Source organism: Morus notabilis, unplaced genomic scaffold, assembly GCF_000414095.1.
Source record: "Morus notabilis unplaced genomic scaffold, ASM41409v2 Scaffold914, whole genome shotgun sequence".
NCBI classification, from domain to species: Eukaryota; Viridiplantae; Streptophyta; class Magnoliopsida; order Rosales; family Moraceae; genus Morus; species Morus notabilis.
The window spans coordinates 99504-119238 of record NW_010358941.1 but is presented as its reverse complement, the minus strand read 5'-3'; the positions used below and the strand labels follow the sequence as shown (position 1 = coordinate 119238).

Sequence of the window (19735 nt, the reverse complement as noted above, 5' to 3'; positions counted from 1 at the left end):
TTTTCTAAAAAAAAAACTCTAGAAAACAAGCGTCTTTGTATTTTACCGATTGATAGTTTGGAGAATCTACTTTCATTTTGACCCAATTGTATGCAATTCATTTGTGAAAAAAAATTATAGCTGGTTTCCGATTGTTTATTTGAATAATGTTTTCACAACGGATATTCTAGAGTTGTTATGGATTGTTCAGCGGTTACCTTTTTTTCTCTTACGTTGTAACATGTAAGCGTTTCTTATTTTCTTGCTAGGACGTCACATGTAGTCATTCATTATAAGTTATGAACTTCCACGTGCTCGTAAATTGACAGTTTTTCTTACAGTTTGTTCTAAATTAATCTAGTCATTAGACTAAATCCTCATTTTCCTAAACTAAGGGCCAATTTGGTGGTGTTATGCTGTTAAAAATTTTTATTGGTGTTATGCTGTTAAAAATTTTTATTGTTGTATTGTTAGTAATAAGTTGTAATAAGTTGGTGTGTCTAAAAATATATAAGTGTTTGGTAAATATTTTTACAAAATTATTGTGAATAAAAGTAAAAATTTAAGTGTTTGATAAACTGTATATAAAATTATTGTAAAAATATATAATGACGAAAGTAGACATACTTTAGTACATATTTATAGTTAGTTTTATTTCTAATTTTATGGTGAATATTAAAAATATAAAAATATAATTTTTGAATATAAAAATAATAATTTTAATTTATTAATTAAAATATTTCTTAAAAATAAATTACTTTTATTGATAGGAAATAAATTATTATCCACTAAATTTTTTATTTATTGTTGTTATTTTATACATTTTGATAATTATTAAAATTATTTGAATAAAATTTAGCATATAGTGTACTTGTTAAAGGTTTTCAATTTTTAAATAATTATTTTAAAAATGAATTTTTTAATTTGGTATGAAAAAAGTAAAATAAGAAGATTAAAAATTAAGTTTTATTATTAAGGTTATTTTTTGTAAATTCTGACAAAGTGAGTTGAAGCTGCTATGAAAAAACGACTCCTAACTTCTTAAATTAGCAGTTTTTAAAAGCTGTTGGACAAAAGTAAGAATTATTAAACACTCTAATATGTTGTAGTTTCTTTTAAAAAGTTAAATGCAGCCTCTAAAAGTAATGTCAAACGAGTCCTAATAGGATTGAAGATCCCTGAACTTTTGAGTTAATAGTTGTTTAGGTGTCTTTCAATTCACGGGTTCAAATTATGTGATTTAAACTTTTTAGCTTGAACTTAAGTAGTTAAATTTTGTGACCTAGATAAAGAACTCATTGAATAAAATTTGTAGTGGCGAATGATAGTCCAATCATAACTATCCATTATAATTTAGACAAATTGCAAGAATAGTGTTGGTAAAAATAGGAACTAAGGGGTTTGGAGGAGCTAAGGGGTTTGCTTGGGCTTTTTGGTGTAGCTACCTGCTAAGGTCTCAACTCGATTGCGATCAACATTAAAGCATCAATAGATTAGTTTTCAGTAGGGGTGTAATTCAGCCGGATAGGGTCGGGTTGAGCCGAAAAATTGAGCCGACCTACCCAGTGCGGGTTGAGAAAACTTTGGGCTGCGACACTCTTTTTTGGGCTGCGACACTCTTTTAAGCCCACAAACTCGCAACCTGTCGGGTGACCTCAGGTAGGCTCGGGTTACTCGGGTTGGTGGAGAGGAATGCTTAACAAAGCGAGGAGGGTGTTTGATTCAATGCCAGAGAGGAATGTGATTTCGTGGACGGCAATGGTAAGAGGGTATGTGCAAGAGGGGATGATATCTGAGGCAGGGTCACTCTCTTGGCAGATGCCTGAAAAGAATGTCGTGTCGTGGATGGTGATGTTGGGCGGCCTAATACAAGAGAGATGTGTTGATGATGCTCGTCGGCTATTTGATGAAATGCCTGAGAAGGAAGTGGTGGTGAGGACTAACATGATTTACGGGTATTGCCAGGAAGGTCGTTTGGCTGAGGCCAGGGAGATTTTTGATGAGATGCTGCGTAAAAATGTCATTTCTTGGACAACGATAATATGTGGGTACACACAAAATCAACGAGTAGATGTTGCTAGAAAGCTATTCGAAGTCATGCCTGAGACAAATGAGGTGTCGCAGACCGCGATGCTGATGGGGTACACTCAATGTGGGCAGATACAGGAAGCTTCGGAGCTTTTTGATGCAATGCCACTAAAGCCAGCTATCGCTTACAACACCATGATTCTTGGGTTTGGCCAAATTGGGGAGGTAGGTAAAGCAATGTGGGTATTTGACCAGATAAGAGAGAAGGATGAAGGGACATGGAGCGCGATGATCAAGGTTTATGAACGGAAAGGATTTGAATTGCAAGCACTTGAATTCTTTTCTTCCATGCAGAGGCAAGGAGTTAGGCCAAATTACCCGACTCTAATCAGTGTACTTTCCGTTTGTGCCAGCCTTGCAAGTCTTGACCATGGTAGAGAGATTCATGGTCAGTTGGTGAGATCCCACTTTGATCATGACGTATATGTTGTCTCGGTTTTGATTACTATGTATGTCAAATGTGGCAACCTGGAAAAAGCAAAACTTGTTTTTGATAGTTTTGCTCCAAAGGATGTAGTTATGTGGAACACTATGATCACAGGTTATGTGGAATACTATGATCACGGGTCAGTCGGGACAAAGCGAGTTCAAAATGTCCGCCCCGCCCCTCAACCCGTACAGTGCGGGTTGGGACTATTTAGATCTGAATTTTTTTTATTAAAAAAAAAAAAACTTACGCTTTCGGGTCGGGTCGGACGGATTATTTGGGTTCGGGCTCATTTCTTACACCTCTAGTTTTAAGTACAATTATATTTTGATTTTTTAATATAATTGTTAGTATTATTCTTGTGATTGTCCTTCAAAAGATTATTATGTCCGATGCATGTGTATTTATGTTCGGTTTTTTTTTTCGGATGTTAACAATTGTATTGTTATTTTACCCAAATTTTAATTCAGGGAATTTTTTTACCTATAAACTTGGGTTAGAGACTAAACAGACAATTAAAAGTTAGGAGCCTACACCGCCATTAACCTTTTTCGATTATGATTCCTAATCCTAACCCAATGTTTATAAAATTAGAGGATCCTTTTTATTTTTGTTGGGATTTAAATTGGTACTCTTCAAATTTGCAACTCATTTAAAAAAATATATCTCATCAATTATCACTAGGCAACACATGTATGGGTTCTCGAATTTGCACAACTCTCTCTCTCTCTCTCTCTCTCTCTCTCTCATAGCTGAAATATCTCATATCGGTCACTTTCACTTGGTCATTTTAATATTAATGAATTAATGGATCCCAAATGCTCTAGTTATATGGCACGTGATTGTTTTGTCGCAGGCTACGAACAAAAGAAAATCCACTAGTTTAATTATATGGCACGTTTGCAGAAAAAAAAAAAAAAAAAAGAATTACATGGCACGTGATTTGTTCTGTCACAAGCCACAAACAAAAGATAATCAAAGAAAAATTGTGCACAACTTATCGTTCTTTAACAAATTACTATTCAAATTTCTAATTTTAACAACTAACCCCCTCAACTTAATAAACAGCTGTAATTACTCACATTTGATAAATAGATGTTAAATTTTTTACGGAAACCCCACTTGCATCTCATGTGTGACTTTTGGAAGGGGTTTTTGATTTTTTTCACACTCTAAAAGCTGGCGTAGAAAAGGGAAAAAAAAGAGACTTTACGAAAAAATCCCCATAAATAGGGAAAATTGGGTTTTAAAATTTCGATTACCACTGACGACTCAGATTTTAGTTTTTAGCAACGGATTGGTGAAATCGACTTGGGGCTTTCAATCCTAATTTTCCTTTGTGTCTTTTAACACCAAAATCACATTAAATGAGTGTTGGATTCACCCAATCAGACGAATGGCGGCAACACACAACGAGGTCTTCCCAACGTAGTAGAAGAATGGCTGATGAAGGGAATCTACTCATCTTCACGATCTGAGTCCAACTGAAATGATGGTGCTCCTCACCGCCATCGACAAGAAGAAATATGATGATTGTGACGATGGTTACTCTGGCCACCTCAAATGGTAGTGCTCCAGTGGGAATCAGATAGGGAAAATGAGCTGGTTTTTTCTCTGGTTGTTCTAAAAATCTATAGGAAATGGAATCACTCAAATCAGTTGTGGCATGACGAAGATAATGCAGTTTAACGTGAGGTTGCTTTCGGGCCTTTAGCCAGCGAATGTGCGGGCTTCCGGCCAAACCAGCAAATGCAAAATACGTCCCTAAACTCAGCTTGTCAAGAGCTTTAAACGGACACTGTCGACTTCACCGAGCCTGGAAGTTATGACTCTGTGAGGAGGAGAAGAAGAAAGAAAAAGGAAAGGAAAAAGGATGGGGAACGTAGTAGATGGAAGCTTTTATTATTATTATTATTATTATTTTAATGGTTCTTTTGACCTGGCTAAAGAAGATGGATTATTGAGATTGAAATATTTAAGACTCGTTTAAAAAGTACACGCAAATCACGATTTGAGTTTATTGGTGAGAATTTTATGAGGGAGAAAATTTTAGATTTAAACTTTTTGTGAGATAAAAAAAAAAATTGTAACAGAATGATGATTTAGGTTTGAGTATAGTTTGCAAACAACCCTTTAAAGATCAATGGTTAAGATTGGTTTGTGTTTTATTATCAATATTTTATTTAATAATTAGGCATATAAAATATCGGTAATACCCTTTTAAAATCTCACATGAGACTAGCACATGTCTAATTCCAGTTTTTTAACATGTGTTAATCAAATGGATTAACGCAACTGTTTAATTGGAAATTAAAGAGATAGTTTATTAAAACACGACAAATTTAGGGGGCATTGTGCTAAAAACTAAAAGTTGCATGAAAAGTCTTTGAATGGGGTGATGATATGAAAAACACTTTTATTTTAGGCCCCTCTTTTGTTCTTCAGAAGGAAGCAAAACCCATTGTACCAACATTAGCACAATATAAAGCCCCATTGTATCTTCACATATTAGTTGAGCCTGCCACAAATCCATTTTTCAACGAAATTGCAAAAAACACATACCACCATGTTTAAAATATTTAAAATATTCTTTATAGAATTATATTAAACAACTGACAGTAGTCATTAGTGGCCACTTATATTTTACCGTGATATTTAGAGGTAATCCACTTGGTGACTATCATAATATTTACAGCCTAGAGGCGACTGTCAGTATCCTACCCACGATACTTTGCATGTTGGATCTTTCAATCCTAATTCCACGTTCTAAGAATCATCATATCAAATTACTAAAAAAATAAGTTAGAACTCTGACATGTTTCCATTGATGCAGCCTTTAGATATTCAGTAGAATTCTCTAAGACAATGAGCATGATGCTTTATGATTTGACATATTAGGGACCATAACTTAAGTTTTTTTATATATTGTCCTATTAAGCTCCCATTAAACCTAATTGGGTCAATACTGGGTATCCACCCATTAAACCTATACTCTGTTAGGAGACTAATTAGACTTTTCATAATTAGATCACTTAAATTAACCTAAATAATTAAATAACTTAATATAATTATTAAATAAATATGTGGCCCATAATATAAAAAACTCATGTTTCCTAACATTGCAAACGTCGATCGAAGACTATCAGAGAGCGTGATACTTTATAGTTGTCGATGTCGTGTATCGGAAGCGACAACTCTTTTGATCTCTCTCAGTCTAATGTCGGTGACGGTTTCTCTAACTGATGCTACTGCAATGTTTTCCCAGTCGTGGGAAGGGCTAACGCTGTGGAGGTCATAAGTAGGAGAAGGATCTTTCTAGGGGTTTGAATTAATTTGGAGAAAAGTATTCTTGATTATTCAGTAATTATTTATTCATCAATGGTCACCAATTAATAATGGTAATTCATTGACTCACAGTTTTACCCAATAAATTCATTAATGAAGCATACTTTTGTCTTTTTATGTTTATTATTAATTAAAAGCAGTGATTTATTCAATATATTTTTAAAATACTGTGATCATTTATCTATACTTATACCCTTCTCCGAGGGTTTTTTCGTGGGAGTGGGGGACGCGTGCGGGGCTTCGTACGTTTCTCTTTCTCTTTTACCTAAAGAAACGTTTTTTTTCTTTTTTGTTCTCGCTTCTTTTTTCTTTTTACAGTACATTTTTTTCCCTTCTCAAATGTGACTTTTATAAATATTTTTTTTCTCTAAATATTCATTAAAATAATTTTTTCTCATATATGTCATAATCAAAATCTTTTTTTAATGAAATGACCTGTTAATTTTTTTTTTTACTATATACACCACCAAATAAATAATCTTTAATATCTTATTCTCAAATGCGTCTTTACAGAAACATTTTATCTGCAATTTTTTTAAATAAATTTCTTTTATATGTACTATTAAATAATTTTTTTGCCTAATTTATCATTAAAATTTTTTTTCTTTTAATGTTGCTCTATTTAATATTTTTTCTACTGGATCTATTTATAAGAAAAAAATGATAAAATGCATAAAGTAAAATTTTTCAAAAAAAGGGACCTCAATAGTCAATAATAAGAAAAAATAAAAAAAATAAAAAATTTTGAATACGCATACACCGAACGCGTGTTTCAGATAGGTTTACAAAAAGCTCTTGCACTAGCCATTTTTCTCAACGGCTAAAAAATTGACGTGAATCTTTTGTCGTAAACATGGTATGAAAGAAGAATGTATAGTTGTAAATGTAATCCAAATTGGAACAGTAGCATGGTCGAATACCATTCCTGAGACATTTTGACATATAATATTGTGACAAACCTGTTAAGTGATTGTCATTTGTAGTTGAAATTAATTTGTATTTACTGAAATTTATTAAAATTTTACGAAACATTATTTTTTAAAGACTTATGGTGGGCATAAATTTTGAATTTATTTTCTTGCTTAAAATATTCATACCTTAACATATCTGTTTTTTTAAAACATATAGATGTATCTATATGTATATACTTAATGCTTAAGACTTACTTACTTACAGTCATAATCCATAAAACCATTTAACATATAGTCTCAGAATCATAATTAGCAAAACTATTATAACAAAAAATTGATTGCGAAAATAATTGCGAGCGGTATCCATTCTCTGATCTCCACATCGTTCGTCCATTTGCCATCAGTCCATCAAGTATTAGGTACAGGTTGCTTACCTACAGTATAAATATTCTATGATGAGTTTTCGCTCAGTAAATATAAACTATTTCTCGCAAAATAACTGTAAATTCACATGAATAAATATGCATGAGCCAATTATACTTAATTATGATCATGTCTTATTAAATTCTTATTATCTGATCTTATCTTACTTACTGATAGGCTCGAGTGCTCGTACCACTTGAGCGCAATCATCAGAACGTGAGGGTTTGCAAGGTCCCCAACGACACCGTGATTATAAACAAAACTGAATGCCTCCCTCTTAGAGAACTTTATTTTTTTTCTTCTCCCTTGCGGAGCCTGAATTACCTCCCTCTCAGAGCCTGGTACGACACTCAACTGAGATTATTCTTATAAGTTCTACTTGACTTATTAAGGTGTATGCAATATGGCATGACATCGCATAAAGCAATATGGTATCCATTATCCGATCTCCATATCGTTCGTCCATTCGCCATCAGTCCATCAAGTATTAGGTACAGGTTGCTTACCTACAGTATAAATATTTTATTTTGAGTTTTCGCTCAACAAGTATAAACTATCTCTCGTAAAATAACTGTAAGTTCACATAAATTAATGTGCATCAGCCAGTTATGCTTAATTATGATCATGTCTTATTAAATTCTTATTATCTTATCTTATCTTACTTACTGATGGGCCCGAGTGCTCGTACCACTTGAGCGCAATCATCGGGACGTGAGGATTCGCAAGGTCCCTAACGACACCGTGATTATAAATTGAACCGAATGCCTCCCTCTTAGAGAACTTTATTTTTTTTTCTTCCCCCTTGCGGAGCCTAAATTACCTCCCTCTCAAAGGCTGGTACGGTACTCAACTGAGATTATTCTTATAAGTTCCACTTGACTTATTAAGGTGTATGCAAAATGGCATGACATCGTATAAAGCATAAACATGCATATATAACATGTGTAACTTTTTCTTTAAAATCTATTCATACTGTAGGCGAGATTCCTACTCACCTGATTTATAGAGCTGGAATCCACTTTTCGCCAAACAACCTATTCTCTTACTCGCTTACTTCTGAAAATGAACACCCATTGAGAGTGTGAGATTAACTGTCGTTTGCTATTCTATTTTAGTAGCTTATGAAGGAAATCTAACCCTTTATTTAAGGAATGTATTCCTTTCCTTTACTGAAGGACGATTTACTATAATGATCAATTTATTAAATCCTCAAAATCTAATTTTCCTTCATTGTCCTTAACATACATATGTCTAGATTGAAATCAATTATCCAATCTAGTAACCTATTCTCCATAATTTTTCTTATTGAACTTGTTCTATCACTAAGGCCTAATTTGACTTAGAAACTTAGTAGCGGCGTTCTAAACTCTTAGACCGTTGAAATTTAGACTTAAGCGGGGTCTCTTGAATTATGTGAGCGTTGGACCCATACCTAATCTCCATAATTCTAAGCACCTAACCCATTTGGCTCGTAAGTTTCCGTTCAGATGTTTTTGCTCGAAAACTGTTAAGGTTTTAAAAGAAACTATCATTCAATTTTTTTTATAAAACTGATTACTCACTTATCTAGTTACAAGTACTAAAATCCCAATATAAAATCTCTTTTGAATACCGACTTTTGAAGCTATTCCACAAGTCATTTTACGGTTAGTTTGTAAACCACCGTGAAACTATGTTGTAGAAACCCTTTTTTTTTGAAATCTTTCTTCATGATTGTTCTTCGTTAAAGCGAGGTCTAAAACCATAGTATTTTACTGAAATCACATCTTGGGTTCTTTGATAAACTTTTGTTAAAAACTAAAACTGTTTCAGTTTTGTCCGATTAAAACTATACAGTTTCAGAAATCTACATTTTACTATATCTTAGAGTCAGATTTTAGAAATATATTCTTTACGGGAAATTCTTCATCTCGTCGGGATCTAAAATTATCATTTTCAGAGAAAGCTGAGATTCGGCCTCTAAAGGACCCGTTTGGCGGCCATAGTGGCTGCCATTTTTTTTTTTTTTTTTTTGAAGTTGTTTTGGACAACATTGAGGCCTTTTTGAAAATGGCTTAAAACTTGCATTTAGAGTTAAAATTGAGTTTTGTCACAGTCATAGAAAAACGTTCAAAACATCGAGAACTATAAGTTCAAATTTAGAATAACTGAAAAATTCACTCTAGGATCCTCATTTTGGCGTTCAAAGTAACTAGAAAATTTTACCTCTAACCCAAAATAAGCAAACTTAAACTAAGCATAAACATACCACATAATACTAATCAAACTAACCTCAAAATAACAAAATCAACATAAAACTCACACACCCTTATTACAACCATAGCCTCAAAGGAACCACAAATTACATCCATAATTTCAAGCTTAAGGTTAGCTAGAAAAATAATGAAGGAGAGTTTAAGAAATTACCCTTTAAGAGCTCTTTCTTAAAAACCTTTGAAATCATCATCTTCTCTTTCAATTTAAACTAGGATTTGTGGTGAGATATATGAAAACTTTTGAGTGTATGTGAGGTAAGGCGAAGGCTCGGTTTTGGTGAGGGAAAAGTTTAGAAAACTTGAAAGTTAAAGCTTTGTAGAACCGGTTTTGGATATGGAGAAAGAGGTAAGATAAAGCAGAACGTGAGGCTTAGATTACATTGGTTCTATTTATAAATAATTGGATAATTATATTTAACACTTATTTTACTCACTTAATTAACTAAATATGGGTTCAATTCTTTTTAACATGGCCGGCCAAATGAAGGAAAGGAGAGGGAAAAAAAATATCATGATTACTCTTCATCTATCCCATTAAATCACATCTCATCCAACCAAATATTAACCTACTATTGTACCTTTGTCTCATCTCTTAAGTTTCTCTTAAAACAGATAAAAATTATATAGACTGTAAGGAAGTAACTTAGCTGACAGGAAGTTTCAGTTTCTGACGGTTCCTTTTCTACTAGTTTAATATTAATCCCCGACTACTTCGATATCACATTAAATTCTTACTCGCGCAATATTTCAAACTTTTTCAAGTCTTAAAATTTATTCTAGAATAAACAAATTCTAAACTTAAATTTTCTACATTATATCCCGGGAATGACATTGTTTCTGACGGTGTCAACTCCCGAGCTCACATTGTACCCTTCTACTATAGGTATTTTTCTTGTGACTTCAACCTAGCTGTCCGGCAATTAAGGATCTTTTGTCTTCTTTTAAAATGTCAGAGCGTTTTTTTATACGCTGCTAACATCGTGAAATGCTTAGAGGTTTTTCAAATTAAGATTCTCAAACTATATATGTATTGAAAATTCTTCCACCTTAAATCACGGTGAGAATTTATCGATCGAATTTACTTGATCGTAAAACATGAACTTAGCATGAAATCTGCTACAGAATTTAGGAATACAAATGTTAATTTCATAAATCCTTCAGTCACAAAATATAGCATAATATTTTTTAGAAAAATCCTTGACTTAAATACATAAATCGTATTATTTATTGTCTGAAATTTTCTCAGTCATTACAAATATAATCTTATTAGTCATCTTGTAAAAATCTTTAGAAATTTTATAAATATAAAAAATTAGTATGGTTATAATAATAATCATTTCATTATGTCCTATCCTATCCTATCCTACTTATATAAAAGAGTGCATGTTTGTTTACTGGCACTGTTTGTTTTTGGTTGTGTAATTCGCACAGTTTTGGTGCACTTTTCTTTTTTGCCCTTTTTTCCTTAGTTTCTTTTGCCTTTTTTTTTTCTCCATTTGTCCATCTCTTAGAACTGATTGAATCTTTGTTTCTTTTTAACTTCACTACTTTGGTGCTTTACTTCTTTTTTTATTTTTCCTTTTTTAATGCCTTACCTTTTTTTTTTCTTTCTCTCTTTTGTTGCTTTACTTCCTTTTCCTTTATTTCCTTTTGACTTTATTTATTTACCATAGTATGACTTTTAATATTCTCCTGTCTTTTTGCTTTCTATTCGTCTTTTATTTTATCTCTATTTCAACTTTATTGCTTCATTTTATAGATTTTTTAAACCTCTAATATCAATTATATCTGTAAAATATTCGTCTTTTAATATGATCAATTGTTATCAAGATCGAGAAAGGGAAAAATGATAATGCTTAATCTTGATAATTACAGGAAAGCTATATATATAGCTGGAAAACAAAGAAGCTTCTACTAGAAGCTAAAACTAGAAACGACAAATAACACTACAAAATTACTTGTCAGCTCAGCATCTTTGACTACAACCAAATAACAAATAACAAGCCTAATACGCCCCCTTAAGAGGGACCATGAATGTCCTTGATGGCCATCTTGCATAAAGAAGAATGAAGCAACGGCCAAGACAGTGCTTTAGTAAAAGGATCTGCAAGTTGATGCTGAGAATGAATCGGCAAGAGCTTTACCAATCCTTTAGAAACCACATCACGAACAAAATGGCAATCCACTTCAATATGCTTAGTTCGCTCATGGAAAATGGGATTGGAAGCAATATGAATCACAGCCTGATTATCACAAAAAAGTACGGTAGGAAAAGCCAAATTAAGAGAAAAATCTGCCAATAATTGTCGCAACCAGATCAATTCACTTACAGTAGATGCCAAAGCCATGTATTCAGCTTCAGCAGAGGATCGAGAAACCGTAGTTTGCTTCTTAGACTTCCAAGAAACCAGAGAGTCACCCACAAATACACAAAAACCTGTCACAGACTTTCGGGAATCTGGACAAGAACCCCAGTCTGCATCAGAAAAAGCCTTCAACTGAATTGGAGAAGCAGCAAAATAAAAAAGGCCCTGACCTGGACTTGCTTTAATGTGACGAAGCAAATGATGAATTGCCTGCAAATGAGGTTCTCGGGGCTTGGCCAAAAATTGGCTCAACTTGTGCACGGCAAAGGTGATGTCTGGCTGAGTAATGGTGAGGTAAAGAAGCCTTCCAATCAGCCTTCTATATTGAGAAGCATCAGCCAAAAGGACCCCTTCTTCAGCAGCTAAAGACACCTTGGCATCCATCGGCATAGTGGCTGGTTTACAAGCAAGGAATCCCGAATCTTCAAGCAATTACAGGGCATCGTGTCTCTGAGAAAGCATAATTCCAGCATTAGACCTGGCTATCTCAATCCCAAGAAAGAACTTCAGAGGACCTAAATCTTTGAGCTTGAATTGACTATGAAGAAATCGTTTTAAACGATCAACAACCTCTAAATTAGGCCCAGTGATAATGATATCATCAACATAAACTAGCAAAGTAATGAAAGAGTCACCTGTACCCATAACAAATAAAGAATAATCGGATTTGGATTGTACAAAGCCGAACTGGATCAAGGCATAAGCAAACTTTGAATTCCATTGCCGGGAAGCTTGCTTTAGACCATATATGGACTTGTTGAGTTTACAAACTAACTTGGTACCAGTGGAAGCATGCGCCCCCTGAACGCCATGTAACCTAGTCCCATGGTTAACACCATAGCCAAGAGGAAGATCTATGTGAACTTCCTCAAACAAATCACCATTAAGGAAAGCATTATTAACATCCATTTGAAACAAGTGCCATTTCTAACTCGCGGCCAAAGCCTAGAGGACTTTAACAGTGACCAACTTAGCCTCAAGAGAAAAAGTCTCCAAAAAATCAACACCCTCCTGTTGTGTAAAACCTTTGGCTACTAAACGAGCCTTAAATCTGTCAACTGACCCATCTGGGGTAAAGAACTGTGGATGTAGGGTCAAAAACCAAATGAGTACAGTGAAAATCTCGAAGGTAAGAGGGAGGTCAAACAGACCTACTAGACCGCTTGACAGATGAATCAGGCACCCCTGAAACCATTAAGGATTGAGGAATTTCAGGAGAACCAAGATCAGGAAAACCAGGAGCAACATCATGATGATGGCCAAGTGTGGGATTAGGTAAAACAAAATTAGGAAAAGGATCAATGATTGTTTCATTAGAGCCTATCGAATGAAAAGGAAAAATTTCCTCATGAAAGACCACATCCCGAGAAATAAAGATCTCTCGAGACTGTAAATCCAACAACCTATATCCTTTAACCCCAGGCGGGTAGCCTAGGAAAACACATGTTCGTGCTCTAGACTGAAATTTTGTTCGATGAGCCACAAGTGTAGATGCAAAAACTAAACACCCAAAGACTCAAAAATGAGAATAATCAACCACATTGCCAAATAACAAGTCATAAGGCGTTTTATTAAGCAACAAGGGTGAAGGAGTTCTATTAATCAGAAAGATGGCAGTAAGAATACACTCACCCCAAAACTTGATAGGTACTCTGGATTGAAAGTAGAGAGCCCGTGCAACATTCAACAAATGTTGATGCTTTCGTTCAACAACTGAATTTTGTTGAGGTGTGTCAACACAAGAAAACTGATGTAGTATCCCAAGTCTATCAAACAACTCAGTAAAAGCTAATTCCCGAGCATTGTCTGTCCTAAACTTCTTGATAGAAACATTAAACTGAGTCTTTACCATGTTGCAGAATTTAGGAACTATAGTAAAACCATTTGATTTCTGTCTCAGTAAATAAATCCATGTAAATCTCGTGCAATCATCAACCAAGGTTAAGAAATATCTATAACCAGCAGGTGAAGAAACATGATATGCACCCCAAACATCACAATGCACCAAATCAAAAGTTGAGGCAGACAAATGATTATGAGAATCAAAAGATAATCTGCGCTGTTTAGCTAATGGGCAAACATAACATGGATTGTCATTATTCATCTTGGAAACATCAACATGTAATTGTTTCTGCAAAACGGCTAACCTTTTGAAAGACAAATGACCAAGCCTAGCATGCCAAATTTTGGCAGAGACATTATTCACAGAAAAATGAGAAATTGGGTTGAGATCTGTAGATAACAAACCACATTTATTAGCATCTAAAACATATAAACCATCCAGCCTTTCACCCCTGCCAATCGTCTTCTTGGTGTTGGTATCCTGAATCACAAAAGAATTAGACAGGAAACTCAAAGTCACCTTTGCATCAGTGGTTAATGCGCTAACTGAAATGAGGTTGAATCTAAACTGTGGTACAAAGAGCACATCGTTAAGCAATATCTTCGAGCTTATTCTCACATCTCTATACAAAGAGACATGAAGACTAGTATGATTAGGTAGCATGACACTAAAGTTTTGCAACGGTTTCAAAGACATAAAAAATTCAACTTGTGAACATATATGTCGTGAGGCTCCAAAATCAACAATCCAAGACCTGGAAATGGACCCAATTGTATTCAAGGCAATTGTAGAATAAGTACCTGTAGCGCAAGTATAATGTTTGATGTCTCAGATTGATCATGAGAAACACATGTGGACTGTGCCAGCTGATTGGAAAGCAAGGCCAGCAACTGGTGACATTGAGCAGGGCTCAATTGCTGAAGCAAATTGCCAGACTGTGTGTCCACCTTAGCCTCACTTCCAGAGACCTAATGAACAGAATTGCTCTGTTGTTCACCATACCGTTGCTTTGGCTTTGGCTTGTACCCTGGAGGATAGCCATGAAGCTTGTAGCATCTATCAACCGTATGACCATGAAAGTTGCAGTGTGTACACAACGGCCTCTCCTTCTTATAAAACTTTGAGCCACTATTGCCTTGAGTATTGGACCTTTATGGCTTATGCTCAACAGATTTGGCCACAAACGCCATGGTATTAGTAGTGTCAGAACCAGCTGTACTACCAATAGACCGCTGACGTTCCTCTTGGGCAGCAAAGGCAAAAACCTTGTTGATTGGAGGCAGAGGATCCATGAGCAGCAACTGACCTATAATCTGTGAATATGAGTCGTTCAAGCCCATGAGAAAAGACATTATGTACTCCATTTGATAATATTCATTGAGATTTCGAACTCCTCTACAGGTACATCTTCCACAAGAACAAGAAGGACGAAATTGCTTAATTCATCCCATAATGCCTTGAGCCGTGTAAAATATACACCAATGGAGTTCTGATCTTGCATCAGGTTCACCAGCTCGTGACGCAACTGGAAAATTCACGGACCATTGCTTTGCTGAAACCTATCCCGCAGATCTAACCAGATCTTGTGCGCAGACTCAGAAAAAATCACACTAGCAAAAATCTCCTTAGAAACTGAGTTCAGAATCCACTAAATTACTATATTATTGTTCCTAATCTAGAAATCTAACAGATTAGAATCATATTCATAGGGTTTCATTATGGATCCATCAATAAACCCTAATTTGTTCTTAACTGAGAGAGCAATCAACATTGCTCGACTCCACGAAGTGTAATTGTCCCCTGTAAGAGCTTGAGAAACTAGAAGCAAACCTAGACCATCCGAATGATGCAGGAAGTACGGACTCAAAGGATCGTCAATGGCGGACTTGCCATTTGTAGCTTTGGAATTCGCCATCAGAACGAAGAGAAGCTGAGGAAGAAACAAACGATTGAATCGAAGGAAAAGGCAACGATCAATCAAAAGAACGATTGAACAAATCAATCGTGGATCAACGAAGCAAAAATCTGAAATCGATCAAAAGAAGCGTGTTTTTCGCTCTGATACCATATTAAGATCGAGAAAGGGAAAAATGATAATGCTTAATCTTGATAATTACAGGAAAGCTATATATATAGCTGGAAAACAAAGAAGCTTCTACTAGAAGCTAAAACTGGAAACGACAAATAACACTACAAAATTACTTGCCAGCATATTTGACTACAACCAAATAACAAATAACAAGCCTAATAATTGTCACTTCTATTGCGATTTGTTTCTCTCATACCTTTCATGATCAAATTTTTACGTGTGTGGTGTGTCTGTGTCTGTGTTTGTGTTTTTTAGTTTCTCTAAATTAAAGAACTAAATTAAGACTTTACTCAATTGCTAAAATATTATATTATTTTGACTTCTTAATTAATAAACTATACTTTTTTATAAAGAATTAATAAACTATATGTAATAAAAAATCAAACACAATAATGGCATGTGAAAGATAAAGTAAAAAAAAAAAAGTTAAAAAAAAGAAAAAAGAAACGTTTATGTAATAAAAAATCAAATTGTATCCGAGTCCAACTTATTATTTTTTTCTTTTAGAATATGTTTTTGGAACTACATGTTTCTTTTACCATTTTATTACTCATAAAATCCTAACCTATTATACTTGTGCTACACTTTGTCTAAAATAGTTAATTTATTAATTGGCAGATCAAAACTGTACATTTAAAAAATTTCTAGATGATCAAACCTCTAAAGTTAAATGGCAGCGGCCAAAATAAAACAAATGCATATCTTTAAAAGTTGTTTAAACAAATAACCTTTTTTCTTTTCGAATTTCGAAATGAAATTTTTCTCCTATTCATTTTTTATTCATAATCTACGAGATAAAAACTTCAATTACAAATTAATTACGTGCAATAATCTCAACTAGTAACAATGACGTATCTCAACTAGTATTGTAAAAAGTGACAATTATTATAATAGTTACTATGTAATTACGTTACTCTTGAAATTTGGAGAATAGTTTTTTTTGGATGTGAAACTTTTCTCACATTTTCTTTCCTCTCTTTCCCAACCGCTCTACAATACATTCTTTTTTTTTCCTTTCTCAATGTGACCCACATCAGTTTTCTTTTTCTCTAATTGTCCCATTAAAATAATTTCTTCTCATACATGTCCTAATCAAAACGATTTTTGCGAAATGACCCTCTTAATTACTTTTTTTCTATATATACCCAATAAATAATCTTTAATATCTTGTTCTTAAATGTGTCTTTACGAAAATATTTTATCCGCAAATTTTCAAATAAATTTCTTTCATATGTATCACTAAATAATTTTTTGTCTAATTCGACTTATTTAAAACTTTTTTCTTTTAATGTTACTTTATTTAATATTTTTTCTATTGAATTTAATTTTTAAGAAAACAAAAATAAAAAAACATAAACTATTTTTGTTCCCTCTAATCTTTTGGGTCTAATCAATTATTATCATTCTTGTTTGCTTGGAAATTTCACATCAATAATATGATACTGTCTCTGGTAGGCCGTCTTATTAGTAGGATCAGTTTTCTGATTATTGTTAAATGAGATTGAAAAGTACGCAGAACAGATAGTTTCTGATGTAGATCTTATGGATGAAAATAGCTAAAAAAATGAAATTACCAGTAGTTTTATTTTTCTAGTCTTACGGAAAAAATTCCCCAATAATATTAATTTATGATAATTTTCTTCTTATTATTTTTTTTTACCAATTAAGATCAATTGCAAGTATTGCCAATATTTTGTCTTGGAAAAAAATTTTCCTGTCGAAAGTTGCTTGGTCTAGACTCCAGGTGCTACTGGAAGCAGAATATATTAGTGGTATTTAGAGGTGGGGAATATGGAAAATCTGCAATTAGTATCCAATTAGATGTTGTAATAAGAAATGCCAAAAAAATCTGCAATTAGTATCCAATAAGAAATGCAATTAGTATTTAGAGGTGGTGTTATGCCTATATATATATATATATACTCTTATATATATATTTAGAGTATTTTACACTTTTGTCCTTTAAATTTATATAGTTTTAGCAATTTATTTCCTGAATTTTTAATTTTGATAAGTTATCTCCTCACTCGTAAAATTATTGTAAAATATCCCATTTTGACGATAATTGTGCAACTTAGTATAAAAAACATACGTTCGACGAAAAATTACAACATTCTAATTTGAATGTAACATAAAAACTTCAATTTCTCCACTTTTAGTCCCTTAAATATAATAAAAAATTTAAACAAATTTAGTAAAATAAGACACATTGCAACAATTTTACAAATGTAAGGAATTAATTATCAAAATTAAAAGTTTAAAAATAATTTGTTACTACGATAAGTTAAGAGGTAAATCTGCTAAAAACCCATTTATTTCTCCTGGAAAGTTATGGTTGATGATTTAAAAGAAATCCAATTCTTTTACACATAAATAAACGTGTGAAATGCGTATTGATAATACTTAGACATGCACACTGAATCTAGAATGGCAAGACCTCGATTTTTTTGAAAATAAGGCGTCTAAACATTATATTTATTATATAGCAGAGTAACTCAAATTATAATTTTTATGTACTGATGTGATATGTAAGTTGTCATCTTTTTATTAGTAAATGTAATCTCTTATCATGAATTAACGTGACAATGTTTTAAATAACTACCAATATAAAAATAGTAACCCATAAGATGTGATATATAAATATTGAGATTTAAGTTGGTCTCCTTAACATTGTTTTATGTAGCATAAATAGATAGTATAAATATGTGTATATACATTATAGTATGGATGAGCTTTCAATGGTCATTTTCTATTAGTGATTACCCATTAAATATAGAAATTTATTGAAGTGGCGGTGATAAGAATTCAACCTCATTAATTGTCATAATTTTTTTTAGTTAACTATTTAATTTATTACAACTGTCGGATTAAATTTTAAAGGTAAAATAATGATTCTCATTGATTTATAAATATTAAAACAACCATTAAAACCACACCCATTATAATAGAAAATAGGGCTGACAATCCGAGTAGTGACACGACGACACGACTCGAAACCCGCACGAAATTAGTGGGTTTGGGTTTACTATAAATGAGTTTAGGTCATAATCGAGTTGACACGATTAACACGATTAATAAATGTGTTGAGTTATGGTTGACCTCCTAACACGAATTGACACAATAACTATATGTGTCATTGATTACGCCCAAACGTGTACAAAAACAAGCGGTCAATTGTAGCACAATTAGGACGGTCGATCCCATGAGGAGGTGATAAATTGAACAAGAAATGATTAACAAATAAAAAGCGTTAGGAAAGTAAGCAATCGAACAAAGAAGAGAAATGAGTGTTTTAATGATTTTTTGAACAATTTAAAATGGAGAAAATTCAATAATAAAAAGTGGTAAGGCATTGAGAATCCTCTATGTGCTTTGTTCACCTATTTGGATTTCGATTCAAAAATTGACTCAATTTAAAGTTTCACATCCCAAACAATCAATCGGAAAATAAATAATTGAAGAACATGTGAATAAAAATGTATTCGAGTAAATAAAATTCTTATGTTTAGAACTAGGAAAAATCATCTTAAGAGAAATGCAAAAGCGGTAATATACCGTTGGCAATATTGCAGTAAAAGACTACTCATAAAACAATACCTACCAATATATAGTTGTTGGGAATAGTGTCCTAGAAGCATGAGATGTAATAGAATATTTATTATTTAATTAATAAAAGAGTTTATTCATCATTTTATGTGCATATATTTATGAATATTTTATGAATACAAATGAAAATTTCGTGATTATTTATGTAACCTTAAACATAGTATATAAGTGTTATATACGAGAGGATAGTGTTTAAGGATAATAATAAAAAACATTGTTCATGATGAATTTAATTAAAGTTCGGAATCTTTAATTAAAACATTATTAATACATGTCATTCCCATTTAGAATGGAACGGTGTTATCCGCACTGTTAATATGGCGAGATATTGAATGAGTGTATTTCGCATAATGAGATTATGTGGAACATGGACACAGACACAATATGAATTTCTAATAATTTC

General features: G+C 33.1%; 1 protein-coding gene across 1 annotated transcript; it reads left to right on the top strand.

Moving 5' to 3' along the window:
• Positions 1-1671: 1671 nt before the first annotated feature.
• Positions 1672-4183, top strand: LOC112090717 (pentatricopeptide repeat-containing protein At1g56690, mitochondrial-like). Its single transcript, XM_024162716.1, has 2 exons — positions 1672-2633; positions 4132-4183. The coding sequence occupies exons 1-2, from the start codon at positions 1672-1674 to the stop codon at positions 4181-4183; spliced, it is 1014 nt and encodes a 337-aa protein (XP_024018484.1).
• The last annotated feature ends 15552 nt before the right edge of the window (positions 4184-19735 follow it).

Coding starts and splice junctions, on each gene's coding strand:
- LOC112090717 (XM_024162716.1), top strand. CDS start 1,672: ATGCTTAACAAAGCGAGGAGGGTGTTTGATTCAATGCCAGAGAGGAAT. Junction 2,634..4,131: donor GTGGAATACTATGATCACGG/GTCAGTCGGGAC, acceptor AAAAATCTATAG/GAAATGGAATCACTCAAATC.